The sequence below is a fragment of the Nicotiana sylvestris genome, chromosome 3 (assembly GCF_000393655.2).
Source record: "Nicotiana sylvestris chromosome 3, ASM39365v2, whole genome shotgun sequence".
In the NCBI taxonomy this organism is placed as follows: Eukaryota; Viridiplantae; Streptophyta; class Magnoliopsida; order Solanales; family Solanaceae; genus Nicotiana; species Nicotiana sylvestris.
The window spans coordinates 37,701,214-37,721,625 of NC_091059.1; the positions used below are offsets into that span (position 1 = coordinate 37,701,214).

At 36.5% G+C, this 20,412-nt stretch overlaps 1 protein-coding gene across 3 annotated transcripts; it reads left to right on the plus strand.

Moving 5' to 3' along the window:
- The first annotated feature begins 4,539 nt into the window (after positions 1-4,539).
- On the plus strand, positions 4,540-18,818 carry LOC104248453 (phosphoglycerate mutase-like protein 1). Of its 3 annotated transcripts, none has more exons than XM_070170738.1 (10): positions 4,540-4,740; positions 5,562-5,629; positions 5,787-5,894; positions 6,000-6,079; positions 7,120-7,282; positions 8,394-8,468; positions 8,599-8,687; positions 17,635-17,754; positions 18,133-18,177; positions 18,271-18,818. In XM_070170738.1, exons 2-10 carry the CDS (start codon positions 5,570-5,572, stop codon positions 18,392-18,394), a joined length of 864 nt encoding a protein of 287 aa, XP_070026839.1. In that variant the 5' UTR covers positions 4,540-4,740; positions 5,562-5,569; the 3' UTR covers positions 18,395-18,818. The 3 variants fall into 3 exon arrangements, with proteins under 3 accessions (XP_070026839.1, XP_009803006.1, XP_070026840.1); XM_009804704.2 differs by lacking the exon at positions 4,540-4,740 and adding an exon at positions 4,889-5,053; XM_070170739.1 differs by lacking the exon at positions 4,540-4,740 and adding an exon at positions 5,057-5,079.
- Positions 18,819-20,412: the final 1,594 nt, after the last annotated feature.

The window sequence follows — 20,412 nt, forward strand, 5'->3', positions numbered from 1 at the left end:
GGAAGATTTTGGGTTCACTCACTTAGCAGAAGCACCCGCTCAAGGACAATCTGGAGGAATAGCGTTGCTATGGCAAGGAGACTTTCTCAACCTTGAACAAATTGAAGTAAACACAGAAGCCATTCATTCCATTGTCCAGGTACTACCTAACCCTAAACGATGGTTATTTTCTGTTATTTACGCCAAAAATAATAGACATGCACGACACTGTTTATGGGAATAGTTAAAAAAACTTGCATGATAATACTATTATGTCTTGGTTAATTGGGGGGGATTTTAATGAAGTTACAAGAGCTAATGAAAAGTATGGTGGAAATCCCATTAATAACTCTAGATGTGATAATTTCATTAGATGTCTTGACTATTGTAATTTAATGGACTTAGATTTTAGAGGAAGTCGATATACTTGGACTAATAAACGTAATTTAGCTAATAGAATTCTTGAACGACTTGATAGATTTGTAGGTAATTATGATTGGCTCACATTATTTTCTGAGGCTAATGTTCAACACCTCCCTAGAACTCATTCGGATCAGTGCCCAATACTACTTAATTTAAAGCCTAAATTTAGACGTAAAAATATATTCCGATTTGAAACAATTTGGACATCCCACCTTTCATTCATTAACCTTATTACTAATAATTGGACTCCTATCAAAATCTTCTAACATTTGGGAACCTTTTTAAAAAACAAAAAATAATCCTAGCAAGACTAAGTGGTATACAATCTTCTCCCAAGTACACTACCAGCCATTTCCTTCAATTACTTGAATAGGACTTAATAACTGAGTTTAATCACTTACTCAGACTATAAGAGAATTTTTGGCGACTAAAATCAAGGATAAATTGGCTACAACAGGGAGATGCCAATACGAATTTTTTCCACCTAAATACCCTCCAATGGAGGAGACGAAATAGAATCACAGCCCTCAAGGACTTAGGGGGAAATTGGGTCACGGAGCAACCACAAGTTGACTCCCTAATAATGAATTACTATGATTCACTCTTTACCACTACGCATACACAATCCACTATTAAAATAATCAGCCACGATACTCACACTCTTACGAATACTGACCATTTATATCTGTCCAGACCTTTATCTATAAAGGAAATATACCAAACAATTCACTCTTTCCAACCTCTCAAAGCACCAGGGCCAGATGGACTTCACCCTTATTTTTATCAAAAATATTGGCCTCAACTCTCTACATCTGTTGTCTCCTTTTGTAATGAAGTATTTCATTTTGGGAAATTACCAATCCAGGCAAATGCCACTTACCCATGTCTAATACCAAAAATCAGGCACCCTTCCATAATTATCCAATATCGCCCAATTGGGCTATGCAACACTATCTACAAAATTATAACCAAGTTAATTGTACAACACATCAAGCCTTTAATAAATAAATTAATTAGTCCTGAACAATCCGCTTTCCTAAAAGGAAGACGAGTTGCTGATAACGTTATCATCGTTCAAGAAATCCTTCACAACTTTAGGAAAAAGAAAGGTAAAATTGCAAATTTTTAAATAAAATTAGACCTAGAAAAAGCTTTCAATAAAATGGAATGGGGGTTCATCAAAGAAACCTTACATTTCTTTAATTTTCCCACTAAAATTATTTCTATCATTATGTCTTGTATAACAACTACTTTCATCTCAATCCTTATAAACGAACACCCCTTTCCATTTTTTTCAACCAACTAGGGGTATTAGACAAGGTGATCCGTTATCCCCTTACATCTTCATATTATGTCTAGAACATCTCTCAAGGCAAATACACCAATTGGTGGATTATCAAAAATGAAAAGCAATCAAACTCTCCCATACCGGGCCCCTAATATCTCATCTGTTTTTTGCGAACGATATCACCTTAACGTCAAACATAACTACTTCAACTGTGCACTCCATAATAGATACACTAACAACCTTCACTCAGAAGTCTGGCCAAAGTATAAATTTTCAAAAATCCAAAATCTTTTAATCAAAAAATACTTCCCCATCAGACAAACACTTTGTCTTATCATCTTTTAACACGGGGGAAGGTACCAACTTTGCTAAATACTTGGGATTACCCTTATTTGTAAAGCGACCCACCTCAAATGACTGCCAATACATACTGGATAACTTCAAAACAAGATTATCAGGGTGGAAATCACAATTTCTTTCCATGGTAGGTCGGACTACATTAATTAATTCTACTTTAAACACCTTACCAAACCATGTAATGCAATACATAAAAATTCCTTCAGAAGTCATCCACAGAATGAATCGTTACCAAAGAAACTTTCTCTAGGGCACTACTGAGCATAAAAAACGAATACACTTAGTAAAATGGGAAGTAGTTCAAAAACCCAAAAAGAACAGGGGACTAGGCATTCAAAATTTAGCTATTAAGAATAATGCATTATTAAAAAATCTTGCTTGGTGGCTATTTAAAAATACTAATTCCCTTTGGGCATCCATACTATTAAACATTTATATGCATCGAAAAGCAGGAGCTCATGGTTCCTCCACCTGGAGAAATATTTTACTGGGATGGAACCTATGCCAAACCGGCCTAGTGTGGAATATTGCATGGGGCACACATATAAATATGTGGCACGAACCATGGATAGGGCGAAATATAACTCTTCGAAAATTAGTCCATGGACCTCTACAACTCCGTGAAGCTCCATGCACCCTTAGCAACTATATTTCCCATAACGCAATCGACACATCCTCCTTATCTTTCTCTCTAGCAGACAACATTACTTCCCAAATAAAAAAAATATTTATACCAACATTAACAACCCCACAGGCAATTGATACAATCATCTGGGGACAAACTCCAAATGGTCAGTTTACTGTCAAATCTCTATACACAGCTCTCCAAGAACCAGCTCCGCTATACCATCATCATTGGCTTTGGAAACTGATTTTACCACAAAAAATAATCCACTTTCTTTGGTTAGTATCACATCAACGCTTAACAACTGCCTCGTACCTATATCATATAAAGGTTACCTTATCCAATACTTGTACTCTATGCTACCAAAGTATTGAAATAATTTACCATCTATTATTCAACTACCTACACACAAATGTCATATGGGCTCAACTTGGGTTGGCACCCTGCATCCAACATTGTAACACGCACTTCTTAACACCAATTCAAGCCATCCACTACCTAATCCAATATGCAAAAGAATTACCTTATAACTTACCCTCAGCCACTCTTATTCCACACAGTGTGGCACATCTCGAAGTTAAGGAACCACTATGTATTTAATCGCCAAAACACTAAACCACCACCCTCAACCCCACAAATAATCTCCCAAACATCGGAATTCTATTACCTTACTAATCACAACACAAAAACTCAAAAAAATAAGCACACATGTACTCCAATGCATATTAAATGGCACCCCCCCCAGCAGTGGGCACAATTAAGCTTAACACAAATGGAGCGGCTAAAGCAAACACTTCTATCAATGGTCTTGGAGGAATTTTCCGAAATTCAGAGGGTCATTGTTTAATGGGGTTCATGGGTTCATCTTCAACAGGCAATTCCACATTCATGGAATTAAAAGCCTTACTACAAGGTTTACAACTTGCAAGACAACATCAACTCACTGGAAGTAAATGTGGATTCTACTAAGGTAATAACAATGCTCAATAATGATAATCGTCACTACTCATCCTCTCTAATGGAATGCAGGTACTTACTCCAGCAGCTGGGTAATTCGCCCATCACCCATATATACATGGAGCAAAACTATGCAACACATTATCTAGCTCAACAAGGCTCAATTACCCAGGCTCAGGACTACACAACTATCTTCACTTAGCCACCAGACTTTTTGTTATCTCAACTATTAGCTAATCAAGAAGGGACTGTCTACAGGCGTTTAGTCAAACCCTACAATACAACGGACTTGTTCTACAACCCACCCACTTTGCCAAATGACCAATCACCGAGTCAATATTTTGAAAACTCCTTTTGTAATAATGTGCAAGTACCTCCTTGTAATGTCACTACTTAATTAATATAAGTTCTTTTGGTGACAAAAAAAAAGACTACATTCCAAGGACGGCAGATTTTCTTTATTTATAAATGGGACAAAGGGCCGTTAGTTTAAGTTCGAATCTTCTATCATAGGTAATATTAATTCATTGGTAGTAGTATTTTATTGGTACTATAAAATAAAATAAACATATAATAGGTAATGTATTTCTTGTTAATGACAGGACAAGGGAGGAAACGTGGTAAAAGTATGATAAGTTAGTGGACTTTTTAAAGTGATTGATATAAGGTAAAAATTTAATTGATTTTAAAGTTTTAAATATTCGGATTTTTTATTTAGTTTAAATGAGGAAGGATTTAATACATAAAATATAGCAATTAATTTTTAAGTGTTAAATATTAGAAAAATGATTTAAATGACTATTTTATCTAGTTCAAAATTAATTTGTGCCAAGGACATTTTGCTAGGTGTATTGATGCTTTTAATATAATATAGTGTAGATAGATAGGTATATATTTTGGAATCACTTTGATCACCTCAACTAATTCATCACACAATTAAATCTATTTAGTAGCGGTGGAATTGCAAGTAAAAATTCGGAATCTTTGTCTTGTTCATTATTCGATCCTAATCCAGGATATCTAGCATTTGTTTGCAAAATCAAGTCAACCCCATCTCTAGTTTCTTCTAGATTGCTCCCTGTTTCATCTAGTCGCAGCTATTCCCTTTCTGGTGAGTTCCATCTCTGAGCATCTAATTTGGCATTTTCGATGGACTAGTAGACATATTTTATTTATTTTTAAATTATACTTGGGTCTTCATTTTTCTTTTGTTTAGATTCGTTGATATCCTAATGGCTTAAGGGAATGGAATCTAAGTACCTATAGAAAGGTTCAAGACCATAAGGGAAGGGGGAACATGCACCATCTCTTTGAATCAAACCTTCCCAGGGTTGATTATTTCCCTTTTTCTAAATATACAACCCCTGGCTTCAGATTAGCCGAGTTTCTATTGGAAACAGCCTCTCTATCCTCACAAGTTAGGGGTAAGGTCTGCGTACACACTACCCTGGTATGTTGTTGTTGTTGGCTTCAGATAAGCTTTCATTGTGAATGGATATTGCTTCAATTAGTCTCTACTTTCCAGCTCGATATGAACAAGATAAGCTGGTAGGTGGATAGGCTTCTGTCTGACCAGTAGGACATGCCCTTCTCCCCTTAGCCTAGAGCAGTCACAAAAATCCTTAACAACTTGTAATTATTCCCTTCCTCTGAGCAACTACATAATCCCAATCTATGGAAAATGCTTGGGACTGCATCTACTATTGTAACGGCGGGATCTTTTTTGCTAGCTCCATTGTCTTTACTTCTTGTTGTAGCTTTTGATAAGAGTATTGAAGAATTAGCTAGAGTTATTTCCTGCATTCAATTCCTTAATATGAATGAAGTGTATTTGGGGTTGGTAATGCCATTTGGAAATATGTTATAGCATAAGTAAAATAGATTCTAATGTTTGTCCCACCTCTTTTTTGTAACATGGATTATCTGATCTAGTTTCAAACATGGACTACACTGGAGGTCCAACTTTGTTTCCCTTGCATCGCTGCAAAACAATTCACCTGGTTGGTTCAAATTTTCCTGAATTATTTTGTTGTACTTCGTATTGAAGATTTCAAGCAGTTATGACTTTGTTTTGAAGGACAGTCGAGGTTGACTTCCCTATTGGATTTTGCTCACAATTTTGAAGGCTTTGTGGTCTTATTAAAACCATATATCTAGGTGAGGCATGGTCAGGGCATTCACAATGTTGAAGGAGACAAGAATTACAAAGCATACCTGTCTCCTGAATATTTTGATGCATACCTTACTACACTTGGTTGGCAACAGGTGGGAGAGCATCCCCGATTTTTTCACTTAATCTAAATACTCCTCATCCTTACTCTTGATGCACCTCGATTCTTATTTCTTATATATCTTTGGCTCTTGTATCAGGTTGATAATTTGCGTAAACACGTTCATGCAAGTGGCCTCTTTAAGAGAATTGAGTTAGTTGTCACGTCTCCTCTGCTAAGGTATCAAATTTTCTCCCTTTGAATGTGACACATGATTTATTTTGCCTTTTACAACCCAATCCAAACAAGCAAAAGCAGTAGGGACATGGCAGACAAAACTTGGTTATTCCCTTTAGGATGATTTACAATCTTAGTAGCTATTAGGGTGACCCACTAGGAAGCCCTCGTGTTGCACACCTTTTTTGTAATCCAAGGAAATGAGGAGATTGACGAGGATGTCACACATTGTATTAGAGCGGGGTTGGAAGCTCGCATCCGATGTTTTGTGTAGTAAGAATGTGCCGCCAAAACATAAAGATAAGTTCTACAGAGTGGTGGTTAGACTGACTATGTTGTATGGGGCAGAATATTGGTTAGTCAAGAACTCCCATGTCCAGAAGATGAAAGTAGCAGAAATGAGGATGTTGAGATGGATGTGTGGGTATATCAGGATAGATAAAATTAGGAATGAAAATATTCTGGATAAGGTAGGAGTGAACCCCGTGGAGGACGAGATGCGAGAAGCGATGTTAAGATGGTTCGAGCATGTGAAGAGGAGGGGCACATATGCCACAATAAGGAGGTGCGAGAGGTTGGCCGGTCTTAGGAGAGGTAGAAGTAGGCCAAAAAGTATTGGGAAGAGGTGATTAGGTAAGATATGCCGCTACTTCAACTTACCAAGGACATGACCTGGAGAGTGTGGAGGTCGAGAATTAGGGTAGAAGGTTAGTAGGTAGTCGAACATTTTTCTTTTCCATAGCAGTAGTATTAGTGTTAGTCTTGTATTTTCTTATTCTTAGATTTCTACTACTACCTGTTGTTTCTTTCGCTTTGATTTTCTTATTATCTTGTTGTTGATACTGCTTGTTGCTATTGCTTTTTTTTTTTTTTATTATCTTTTCTTGAGCCGAGGGTCTATTGGAAACCGCCTCTCTACCTTCTCAAGGTAGGGGTAAGGTCTGGGTATATACTACCCTCCCCAGACTGTGGGATACACTGGGTTTGTTGTTGTTGTTGTAGCTATTACGGAACTTTATGAGAACTTACGGTTGACTTTACAGGACAATGCAAACAGCAGCTGGAGTATTTGGTGGTGGTGGCTACAAAGACAGGATGGATATACTACCATTGATGGTGGCGAACACAGGATATAGTGACCGCTCTGCAATTTCTAGTCTGGATTGCCCTCCTATCATCGCGCATGAGCTTTGTCGTGAACACTTGGTATGTCAGTTGAACACCTTCCTGCTTGTCAAGATACTTTGTTCTCTTTTCTTTAGTTGTCTTCCATCTTATGTAGAGCTTAAGTCTGTATCACACCTGCAGAAAGGTTGAAATATTCCTGAGCAAATGTGTCAAAAGTTAAATCTCCACTGCCAGCATGCAAATACGCTAGATGGAAAAGTAACTATTTCATTAATCTTAAGAATGAGATATCTTGGGTATTTGAAATATGAGAAAGTATATGCTGCAAATGGAGTTGGAGAGTTGACTTCTGCAGTATTGGTAAAATCGGCAGTAAATTTGTATCTCTCTGTTTTAGTTACCATTTTAATAATGTTGAGTATATGGTGAACTTGCTCATTCTATGAGTTGAGTTGTGAAGGAGAGAAATAGAAGAGCATTTCAGGATGATGTATTAGGCAAAATATATGTTAATTAGTCTTTGGAACACTGTAGGCACACATTTGTTGTCACTTCTTATCTGCAAACTTTGGGATGTATTAGTGCTTACACACAGAGGCGGATCCAGAATTTAAAATTTATGGGTTCAGATTCACAATTCTACTATATCTCAGCTAATTTAATGAGTTCAAAATTTATTATTTGTACATATTTAATGATTTTTTTGGGCAAAAATACAGGGTATGAGCGAAAGCTATAGGTTCAATTGAACCCATAGCTTCTACACTAGATACGCCTCTGCTTACACATATATGTATATACTTATAAATATCCAGCTAGAAGTAATCTGAGTCCAGTTTATAGTCAGTTAGATCTATGTTCTTTTCTAGTTCACCTGTTTTTCTCAAGCTCATAATCAGCTCTCATCCTACTTGTTCTTCCTATTCTTGAGATTAGGCTGTTGTCATTTTACTATATAAGAATGTTGTAGAAACTTTCTGTTTCTTTTCCACTCTTGTTCTCAATCTGCTGGGTCACAGAATACAATAATTGTAACTTTACATTATAAAAAGAGATGTTGTCTTAACTGTGTCAATTATGATCTGTGACATCTAGTGGTTCAAATTTCTGTATTTATGAATAGATAACTGATGCTTGATCTATTATGCTTTCAGTTATTTAACTTCTACCTAATATAATTTGGTGGCAGGGTGTTCATCCTTGTGATAGCAGAAGGAGCATAAGTGAATATCAGTGTCTCTTTCCTGCAATTGATCTTTCACTGGCAAGTATTTAACAATTTATACTTCTTTCATGTCTTTAATGGTAGTACACGTGCTTGGTATGACTATAATATGTCATTTCAAATGATATCCCTTATCATGGACCTAATGAATATGTGGTATTTTGTTCAGATTGAAAGTGACGAGGATACCCTGTGGAAGGCCAATGTTAGGGAGACAAAGGAAGAAGTCATGGCTAGGGGAATAAAATTCCTGAACTGGTTAGGTTCAACCTCCTCCTCCCAGCCCCCCCCCACCCCCCACCCCCCTACCCCCCCCCCCAAAAAAAAAAATTTTTTTTTTATCTCTTCTAGGCGGTGGTAAAGAAGGGAATGTCTTTTAAGTTAATGGAATGTTTGTGTCTGTTCTTGGTTGTAGAAATTGCTGGACTTTGCAAGACAATATATTTTGCACATGAAAAACAGGTCTTTAATGCTTCTGTTAAAGTAAAAGAAATTCATATTGTAATAAGGAAATTGACAAGAACTACCACAAGCTGTAATTGATGCAGTTAAAAGAGCGTAGAGTCGAAGAAGAGATGGAATTTCTCCTTTTGCCTTATTTCTGATCCAATGATTGCTAGGAAAGAGAAATCTTTTTGAAAAGGTAAGTAATGACTTCTAAGAAAGAGTTAAATTGTTTTCTCAAAAGGATGTAGGGTATATGTAAATGGACTATATCAAACTTAGACATGGCAAGATTTGAGTCAACAAGATCTTATAGGTAAGCAGCAGCGAAACTGGCCCTAGTACTATATGCGGACTGCCACTGAAGGAAAGTTGATGGGGAGTTCCTCTATTTATTGTCAAAGGAAGACATTGAGAACTGGAAATTCTTTGTGGAGACTTGTTTAGTTAGTTGTCTCGACCACCTAGTAGGATGAATCAATGGAGTCATGGAATGGGCAGCTAGGGCAGGGTGGATAACAGCCGACATCAAGGAGTGTAGGTTAAGTAATCTATTGACATCATTTCGTATGTATTCCGTCAAAATAATCTTATATACAGGTGGTAGATGGTGACTTGTTTCTTATCATTGGATATATGGATGTTCACCATCCAACTTAAGGTAACAACTAACAAGTGACATCCAGATTACACTTTCATATAAGACTATTTCGACGGAATACATAAAAATGATATCAGCGCATTACTTGTGGTGCAGGTGCATGGAACTACTTATCAGGAGGAGGAATTTGTCATGGCCTTGACTGTCATATCTAGGGTAAAACTTTTTGTTAAAGAAAGGGAGAGATCCCCACCTAATGGAAGTTTTCCATGTCCTGTATAACTATCCTCCGGAAGGGGCACAAAAATGGTCCGTAACCCCAAATCCTTCAGGAACACTAACAAAGAGGAAGGCTGGAGGAAAAGTTGGGGAAGAGGCCGTCTTAAATGCACATGATGACTGACGGCAGTCTAGTGTCAGGACAGGTGAAAGCAAGTGGAAGATGACACTAGACCTAGGTTTCTTGGGCCAGGATTTATGGACATTAAATCAGTCCCTCCTTAGGCCAAAAGTGCATAGCCCATAATTATGGAGATACTGACAAACTCAAAGTTGTGATAGATTTCAGCCCAATGACAATAAGGTTAGGGGAAACACAGCTAGGAGGCCCAAGGAAGAAATCTAAAAATTGACTAGTAGGCCAGCTGAGCCTACATCTTACGAGCCCTTTGTTGAAGGAAGCGGTTGTTGCTTCACTTAAGAAAATGGTTGTCCAACCTAGGCACGACAAGCCGAGGCTCGTGTCATGTCCCAAACTGTCCCTAGACGTGATTGTCACACAACACTCCGCACCTGCCAGGCGAACTATATCCCATATAATTAACCATTTATACAACCACTAAGAGAAAATAAGTGCAGGTCTAAAAGCATTATTAATAAGTAAATGCATAATAATTATCAACCAAATCCATAATCTATTAATAGAAAATCAACGATTACTTAAGTAATAAAACTCTAGCCCAAATCTCACACTAAGATAATCGAGCATCTAATAAAGTTATATGTGTTTAACTGGCGGGCATGCAAATCCAAAGCAAAGGAAATAATTGGCATAAACTAGATAATGCTGAAAAGATGACCTCCATGAACAATGCGGTGGCTCACCTTAGCAACAGAATCAACCCTAACGAATTCATCAACCACTAGTTCTGTCGTCTGCAACAATATCTACATAGAGATGCAGGTAAATAGTGAGTTATACGTAAATATAACCCTGTAAGATCCTTGACCCGCCCCTTTGAGTACTCCTGGAACAAGTGTTAGAAAATACAAATACAACAAGGACAAAATAATATGTGCAAAAATCATATGCATTATAATATATCAAATGCGTATAATTAAAATATTCAACAAGAGCCTACCACTTCTGATACAATTTTACACTAAGACCTGTCATATTCGGGGTGGAGGAAATTAACCAAACACCCCAACACTATGCTCCAAATCTATCACGGCGGCATACATAATGCCCCAAGTATATTACAGCAGCAAAGAAATTAATTGAACACTCCAATGTTGTGGCACGAAGCCATGCCACACAACCGATCAATCATTAAATTATTTCAACATTTTAAATAAAATAGTATATTCACGGCCAGTCACAGACTACCGATTCTGCCAAGCACACGCTCGCCCCAACACATGGATCAGGCAGACAAAATATAGTTTAAAAGTAAGCTTTGAAAAGCAAGCACCAAAGCTTAAAGTCTCACTTATCTCACTTCCGCAGCCTTGCGACGTCTAGAAGACCAACCATTCTATCCAAATACTAATTAACACGTCCTAATTAGTCTAGGTGAATAATTTCCACAATTTTAGGACAAGTCAAAATCAAAGTCCACCCTCGGTCCAATTAAATAAAAATTTGTACACAAATAAATGCCAAATGAGGCACTTTAGTAGTGAACCAAAATGCCAAAACAGTGGCTTCAGTCATACCACCAAGCCATCATCCTTACTTTAATCATGGCATCATGATGATTCCTATATTCCGATGTACTTAGTAACAGTATTTGTGGCAATGTGAAATAAGAGGCCTCGTTTTCAAATTCCCCATCTCATATCTTATCGATACAAGCTATCAATCATTATCTCATCATTAGAACCTAATCATTAGTTAATCATCACCCCTCACGTTATTACCCAAATCATTGGGTAGTCATTATTCTTCCTAAATTTATAAGAACTAAGAATCAATACTACATTTTTTTCACCCATAGCAGATTAGCCTTTCATATCAAATTCCACTAACTCATTATCATTTCCATATTATTTACCCCACAATCATTGGCCTAATCATTATGTCTCCCACTCACATCACCATCATATCATTGATTCATTATTGGCATCATTAATACTTCTTAGATAAAACACACACACACACTCTCTCTCTCTATATGTGTGTAAAATTATATCCTTGGGTCTAGGAAGAAAAAGAAGCATACTCATAGAGGAATTCACTGGTGACGTGCTTGGGCAGTGAAAATTTCATAGCTTGAGGTATTGTAATTTCATATGCTAATGGGTGAAAGAAATTACAATACCTTAAGTTCTGAAATTTTCAGTGCCCTAACTCCTTAACATCACCAGTGAATTTCGCTACGAGTTTGCTTCTTTTCTTCCAAAATCCAAGGAAATAAATTAACCTATTTTCTACTCCTTAAGCCACTATGATTAATAAAACTTTCATTCTCATCTTCTATTTTTCCAAATTGGTGGTAAAGCTTGCTCTGGGCACTTGTGTAGTTTTCAAAATTTGATTCTTCTAGTGCCCCTATCTATCATTTAACCTTGAGGGAGTGAAGGAGCATTATGTATTTACGGTTTCTTTCTATTAACTATCTTGCATCACTCTTTTTTTTCCCCTTATAATTCCTTTTTCTGGTGCCCCTTTTTCTTTTGGTTTGGGCTCTTGTTTTGTTGTTTGGGGGGGGGGGAGAGGTAAGTATAGAGCTAGCTATATATGGTGTAGTATGGTCAGGCTGCGAAAGGAGTGATTTGTTAGTTTACCTATTTTTCTGACTAGTCTCTTGGTTAATAGTGATGTTTTAAGAGTGTCAAGGAATGTGGAATAGTTTGCATTCTAATTTTATTTTTTTTGGGGGGGGGGGGGGGGCGGGGGCAAATGTTGCAGTAGGCTCAGGTGCTGGCACAGAAGAAGAGAGATTGCTACTTTCCAATTTTCCTGACTAATGTCTTTGTTAATACTGAAGCGTAAGAGTGATGATAATGTGGAGCTTGTGTAACTCCTCATCTGATTATGGAAGATACAGTTTGCATTCTAAGTCAGGGATGGAGAAGAGTTTTTCTTGAATATACTGAGAATTTTAATAGACCCTTGTTGTCCGGCCCTTCCCCGGACCCCGCGCATAGCGGGAGTTTAGTGCACCGGGCTGCCCTTTATACTGAGAATTTTCATAACATTTGAGTGCATGTAACAATTACTTAGATCTGAAATAATGGCATGTTAATATTTATGAAACATCACTGAGATGAACAAGTTAAAAACTTGAAACCCTGTATTCTATCCCTCGATAAAATATCACTCTTTTACTTTACTCTCATCACAGAGAATTGAAAAGATATTTACCTCAAAGACATAACATGGATATGACACTACCGACCCAAAAAAGGGATGGAATTCTTGGTTCTTGAAATATTGACAAACTCTGATTTTGGTCATTGTGATATTTGGTTAAGCACATTTAACCTTCAACTAATTGAAGTGTCCACTTTTAATCCATCTACTCGTTAATCTTCACAAATTTAATGAATTGTTAATTGCTAAAAGCATTTAATTACCCATATGCTATGTTAAATTATATTGTTATTCCATTTTTGAGGGTAACATAGCTGTAATAACTATTCTAAGTATAACTTTTTTCCTATATAAGGAGACCAAAAACATATATTTTAAATAAAATAAAGGTTAAATATATTTGGTGAACTATCACAAGGATCAAAATAAGAATTTACCAATAACCTAGGTTGCTCGGAGTCTCGGACTCTTTACTTTAGATGCCGCACCTATGTCGACACGACGTAGGCAGAGGCGGATTTAGGGGGACCGCCGAAAAATTACACTGTATATGTAAGCAAAATCTGTTTTATACCTTTATATATTATGTTTTGAATCCCCTTGACACAGCCCAAAAGCATAGCTTAGTGGTCAAAGGGTTCAAACCTTTGTGAGGTCATTGGTTCTATTCCCACTAGCTACAACCATTTTAACTTTTTCCTTTTTTTGAATCCCCTTGGCGGTTATCTTGCCTCTGCTAGGGCTGTTCAAAACCGAATCGAAATCGTTAACCGAATCGAACTGATGCTTATTGACTTATTGATATCGGATTATCGGGGCAATGGATGGTGTACTGATTGAGATTTTATAATTAACGTCTTAACGGTTTGGGGGCAGATTACTCAATTTTCTTATCGGGTAAACCTTTAACCCGTTTAAGAATTTTTATATTTAAATTTTTACCCCTATGTATATAAAATACTATTGAAAGTAATTTGTTGAATTGCCCGCTGGTTTTATATGTGGATTGTCTGGTTTTATGTCCTTTTTTCCATGCATCTAACAAATTAAAGTCTAATTTTCTGGATTTTTGTTTTTACAATCTGGATTTCTTGTGAAGAACGAATGTTACTGAAAGTTTGATTGATTCATACGTGTATGAGTAGTCTTGAATATGAATTAGATTGGAACTTGAGAGATGACTCTTCAATTCAAAAATACTGTTAGATCTTAGATGGTATTAAAAGTTTGGTATTGATTTGAAACTGTTTGGTATTTGATTGAATGATTGCTCAAAAAATTTCTATTTGGTTTAGCCGATAAACCGCCCGTTGTCTTATTGGATGGCTAGCAGATTACTATATTTATAATCCGATAACCGATAAGTCGAACCGTTAAGTATAATTATTTGCCCGATCCGCCCGATAAGCACCCCTAACCTCCGCCACGGGACGTAGGTGTGGGATCCCAATCGGATTTAATCAATCGATTTGGGTATTTTAACAAAAATCGACTGAGAAATATGTCACTCCCCAAGCCCGGGGGTGAGACCGGCACCTAGTTTCTCATCTATCCTTGCGTACCACTTGCGACTAAGAGACTCTGAATATGTAATGTCATACTTTGACTATGGGCTACATTACAAGATAACGTGCGATACAAAATATAAAACTAAATGGAGACTAACGCTGACTAATGTCAACATAAAGTTGGGCTGGCAAGGCCGTCATAATTACTACAACTGACAAGTCAACAAAATATACGTACATGGCCTGCAAGCCCAACATACTGCACTAACCGACAGGATATGTCTACAAGTCTCTACTGATAGATGTACTGTGATCGGAACAGGGTCCCGACCTACCCATAACCTATCTACATATATATACAAGATATACACCACACTGCCTGACCCGGCAACTCCGAAAGAAGGGGAGCTTACCAATAAAGCTGAACTCGGGCAACACCTACTGAGGAGGTCTACCTGTCTGTCTGTCTGAACCTGCACGCATGAAATGCAGTGCCCTAGAAAGGGACGTCAATACGAAATAATGGACCGAGTATGTAAGGCAATATACTGAAGCTGAAGCTGAACTGATAATATAATAACTGAAAACAACTGGGAGTCGAAGAAAATCTGAAGATATGCTCATCTACCGATACTGTCTCAACTCTCTCAACATAGTGAGTAAAATAGTTGTCCGGCCCTGTAAGGCTCGGTATATATATATATATAACTGTTCTGCCGTAGTAGGCTCGCTCATAGACGCTCGGCCATACTAGGCTCTGTATCTCGACCAACTGGGCTCGCTCATAGGCACTCGACGACAGTAGGCTCGGTATATATCTTACCATCTGATCAGAGGTTGCCCAATAGAGGCCCGCCCATCGATTATAGCTCGATGGTATTGAAAATACTTTTAATACTGTATATATGTAAACTCTCTGCTCCTTTGACCGGAAGAAGGAAATACTTAACTGAATATGCATTCCCGATAAGAAGAATATGATAACTTACAAAACTAGGAAAATATATGTAATTTGCGAGACTAGCAAAATATAAGTAAATTCTGGGATACGAATTTTTCTCTATGCCTCGTTATCAAACTTGTGTAATTACGATATCATGCTAAAATGAAGGAAAAGTTTAGCCTTAACATGCATGTTTCTGCGAAATTCTTGAACGAAACCTATGCTTGAAGCTTGGATTGAACGAAATTTGGACTGAAATTTCAATCGAAATTTTTGAAGTGTTGAACGAAATGATTTCGTGGTTCAAGACAGCATGCAATGGTTTGGTTTCACGTTTTTTGGTTTTGAAATTTTGGAAGACTTTGGTTCTGTTCTTTCATGTTTTCTTTCTCAAAGACAAAAGGTCTTGTGAAACTTAAGAATCAGATTTTTCAAGTGACTACTATTTCAAGTCTTTCCTTATGAGTCATTAATGACTTTACATGTTACATTGCCACACAAACATATATGACTATGAGTCATATGCTTGAATGGTGGCATATTGCCACGTGGGGAGTAGGGGTGAGTTATTTTATTAATTTTTTATCCACTTATTAGTTAACCGGATAATGTTATGTTACCCGGTAATTAATCAAGTACCCGCATATTTTAAAAATTACCACAAATTACTTAAAATTCTACTTATTTTTAATATACTTTATATATATATATATACATATACTTTATACATTATACTACCGTGGTCATATGGTATCTCGCATGGTACTAGTTTGTAATTATCAGGTATTTTTACTTGATCCGTATTTTATCCCAAATTGGCCATTTTCAACGAAACTCGTTTTCTCTAATTCGTGCATCCTTTATCCTTCATGATACTTATTTATCGCTTGTTATAAATAGCATATATATGCTAACCTCTAGATAATATCATCCCCAAGTTTACGTCAATTTACTGAAGACGAAACTTTAACGTACGAAAAAAAACGTGAGATGTAACAAAATATGGGACAGATACAATGATTTTTGAAATCAAAACAAAAGCTATGGGAAATTGAAGAAAATGAAATGCCTTGTATATAGAAATTTCTATGTCAGACCTTTTCCTTTTATTTCGTTCTCAGATTCTCCTCTTGATCAATATTTTCTCCTTCTCGAAATACCTTGTCTCATAATCTAGACATATTTTTATTACTTTATTTTTAGATGTTTGAAATATTAATAGGCTATCCCGGCACCTGTATTTGTACCTGCATCTCTACCCTCACATCTTAAAATTTAGATCATGAAGGATTTGACATCTAGATCCGTACCTGTATCAGACACCAGCGGCCGAGACCGAGCAACTTAGCCAATAACTGAGTGATCAAAAGTGTAATTATCCCAAAAGAAAATGAAGAAAGAACATTTGACTCCTCCTTCACTGCTCTGTTCTTCCCAGGGTGATGTTTCCCTCTTTTCATTTTTTCCGGTGATTGGAATAAGATCAGATCAGAGCAGAAAAACTAGTAGTCGAGTGCTCATATATAGAAATTATTGTAGTTGAAATTTTATACCCCTTTGACTTGACCCCATTGATTATACTTTTGGGGTCTTTTCTTGTAGGTTAGAATGGTTCTCTTTGATCTGCACCTTCTGCTTGCAAATGTTGGCATTGATTGCAATAAATGATGTTGTCTTTCAGGAAAGACTTCAGCTATATCTGGGTTGCAAGTAGAGCTCAGCTCTTGCTTCTGATGCTCATGAAACCCCTCTGATCATTCAGGAGCTGATCTCTCAAATATATACACAACTGCACACCAATGAGCTACGCCTTAATCCCAAACAAATTGGGTTCTCTGTGAATCCTCACTGACATGTTGCTCCATTTAGATGAAATATGGGAGGGAGGGAGGGAGGGAGGGAAGGAGAGGGAGAGGCAGAGGGAGATAGAGAGAGAGAAAGTGTGTAAAACTTACTATTACCATGAAGATTATTAATGTTCTGTACTTCAATTTGGTTGGGCCAGGTCTACCAGCTGCTAGATATGGGATTGGATATTGTTATACTTGTTAATGAAATCAGAATGCTAAACTTTTACTGATTTACAAGTAATCCTTTACCCAAATCATGGGCAAAATAGGTGTGTTTATCAGTTTTTCTTTTCCTCATTGTAAACTTTCCCATCGATGCAGGTTGCTCACACGAAAAGAGAAGGAGATTGCTGTAGTCTCACATAATGGACTCTTGTTTCATACAGTGAATGCATTTGGAACAGACTGTCATCCTTTTGTGAAGAAGGAAATTTGCAAACGGTAATTTTATCATTTCTTTCTTTCCTCACTAAACACCGGCGGACTGGTCAATTTTTATCTTTTTTTTTTTTTTTTTTTTGGTGTGTGTGTGGTTGAATTGTCCATTCACTTTTCCTTGTCATGTAAGAGATTGCACAGTTTTTAAAATCACATAAAACGCTGTTCTTGGTAACTTAATACTAAGTATTTGACGAGAAAAGAAAAGATAAATCTAGAAATTTAATAGCAAGAGGGACTACTTTTCTAAAAGTAGCACATGGTTTAACAGTTCTGTAATCGGTAGAACGTTCTACAATGCTTCGATGACAATCAGAAGCAATCCAATGGAACAGAAAAACATCAACAAGTATTTCAAATGTTTTTTGCATATACATGCAGGTTTGCTAACTGTGAACTCCGGTCTATGGTGATTGTTGACAGGAGGTAAGCAATGCAGTTTACCATCTTCCTTTATACATCAAGACCTTTTTTGTTAGCCTCTCCCTAGTTAATTTGATTGTTCTTTATGTTTCCCAGCATGATCGGATCAGACTCTTCGATTACTAAATACCCAGGAAAAATACCTTCTGCTGCTAATTTACCTAGTGAGGCCGCAGATGAGAAAATTCTGGAGAATGATGACAACCTCAATGATAAATGATAACCATTGGTATTGACATCATTCATTATTGTGGTATATCTATGAGGATTGCTCAAGTACACCAATTATTTTTGAGAGTCATCATCATTGAAACAATATTAGACTTGCAAAGAATTCTTGGGATTCTGGGTTAGCTTCTCTTTCCAATGTGCAAGCCACATTCTACAGAACCCTTTTCTTAATGTTATGGTCTAATTAAGGTTATGAGCCTAAAATTGTTCTTGAAAAGGGAAAAAATAGGAATGGAAATAATTTCATCAAGTGGCAGCTTCCATGGAAATGAACTAGATATCTAGTTCCCTTTGAGTATGTCATAAAATTGCAGAGAAAATATGTTCCTGGGGTCAGCACAATATGATCTTAACTCATCAATGTATTGGAATTATGATATGATCCTATTAATGTTAAAAAAGGTTTTTCACTATCAGGGTAGTCAATTACGAATAACTTTTACTAGTGACAAGTATGGACTAATTACCTGCAAAAAACATGGTAAACGACCTGTGACAGTAGGTATAACTACGAGCTTCTGACATAATTGGCAGTTCGACCAAAAAATATATGAATTTTTACTTCCTATAGGAAAGGTTAACAACTTATTTATTTTAAATAAATACTATTTAAAAAAATTATATTCCATAGATACCTTATAAAAGGTTTATAGCAAAATATTTAATTTTGGTTACCTCCTAGCCCTAAATCACTAAATACGCTATTCCGTTACACTATTTTCTTTCTCTCTCTACTTTGACACATCCCATTCTCTTCCCCCATTCTTTGAAAACATAATGCTCAATCTCAAAATTCCTCTCACCCACACTATTTTCTTTTTCATTCCGATCAATTCTTGCACCGAATATTTGAATTGCAAAACGGTGGGGTGATTTCCGTTTTGCAGGGTTTATAGCAATGGTTGCGGCAATTGGGACAATGATGGTGGATTTGGTAGCTATGAGTTATTTTAGGAGATCAAAAAAGGAGATTTCTCTGTTAAGGTCACTAAAAGCAAATCAAATCCCTAACCAAATCACTAAACTCAGGTAATGAAAATAAGAAGACGCATGTTGTACCTTTCTCAAAGGTGTTTCGTGTTGTATCTTCAAACGTTGCTACGACGGATTCGCCGAAAATTAGGATTTGTTTTTGAACAAAGACGACGGAGTTTGGGGCTGAACAACTTATTTTCTGTTAATATATTTCAATGTATTTTCATGTATTTCATTGTATTCATTGTCTTTTTTTTTTCCATTGTAATTCAATGTATCTCGTTGTATTCCATGTATTTCATTGTATTCACTGTCTTTTTTTTCATTGTATTTCAATGTATCCCGATGTATTCTATGTATTTTATTGTATTCACTGTCTCTCTATATGCCATGAATGTATTCATATGCTTTTTTTAATTAATATAATTTATGTATTCAGATGTATTATATAATTTCTCTGAAGATTACTATGTTTTTAGGGTATTTTTCGGTTGAGAATCTTTTTTATAACTGAAAATAGAAAATTTGTATGTTATAATTGAGTTTGTTGAGTTATATTAGAGTCTATTATGTTAATTGATTCACTTTCCTTTTTAAAAACAGTGTAATCCCCTATTTCACGCCGTGAATACAGTCGAATACAATAAGAATACAACAATCTGTCCAGCTGTAATCCCATTTTTCACTCCATGAATACAGTCGAATACACTCAAATACAATAATTGATTAGCTGGACTTCCCTGATTAACGCCTATTTTTGCTACTGTATTCATGAATACAATAGCTTAAATACATCAAATACATCTTATAACCACAAAAAAGGTATTTATAATCCGTAATATATCAGATGGTACCTATTGATGGCTAATTACTACTAAAAGATAGTGCTTTATGAAAATTTCTCAAAAATATATCACTCGCTGGCCCATAGTTTTACATTATAACTTGTAGCCAAAAACAAATAACATATGCTAACCAACAATTAGTTTTTGAGCGGTCCTTTATCCCTTCTTCACTCTCCAGTCCTTCACG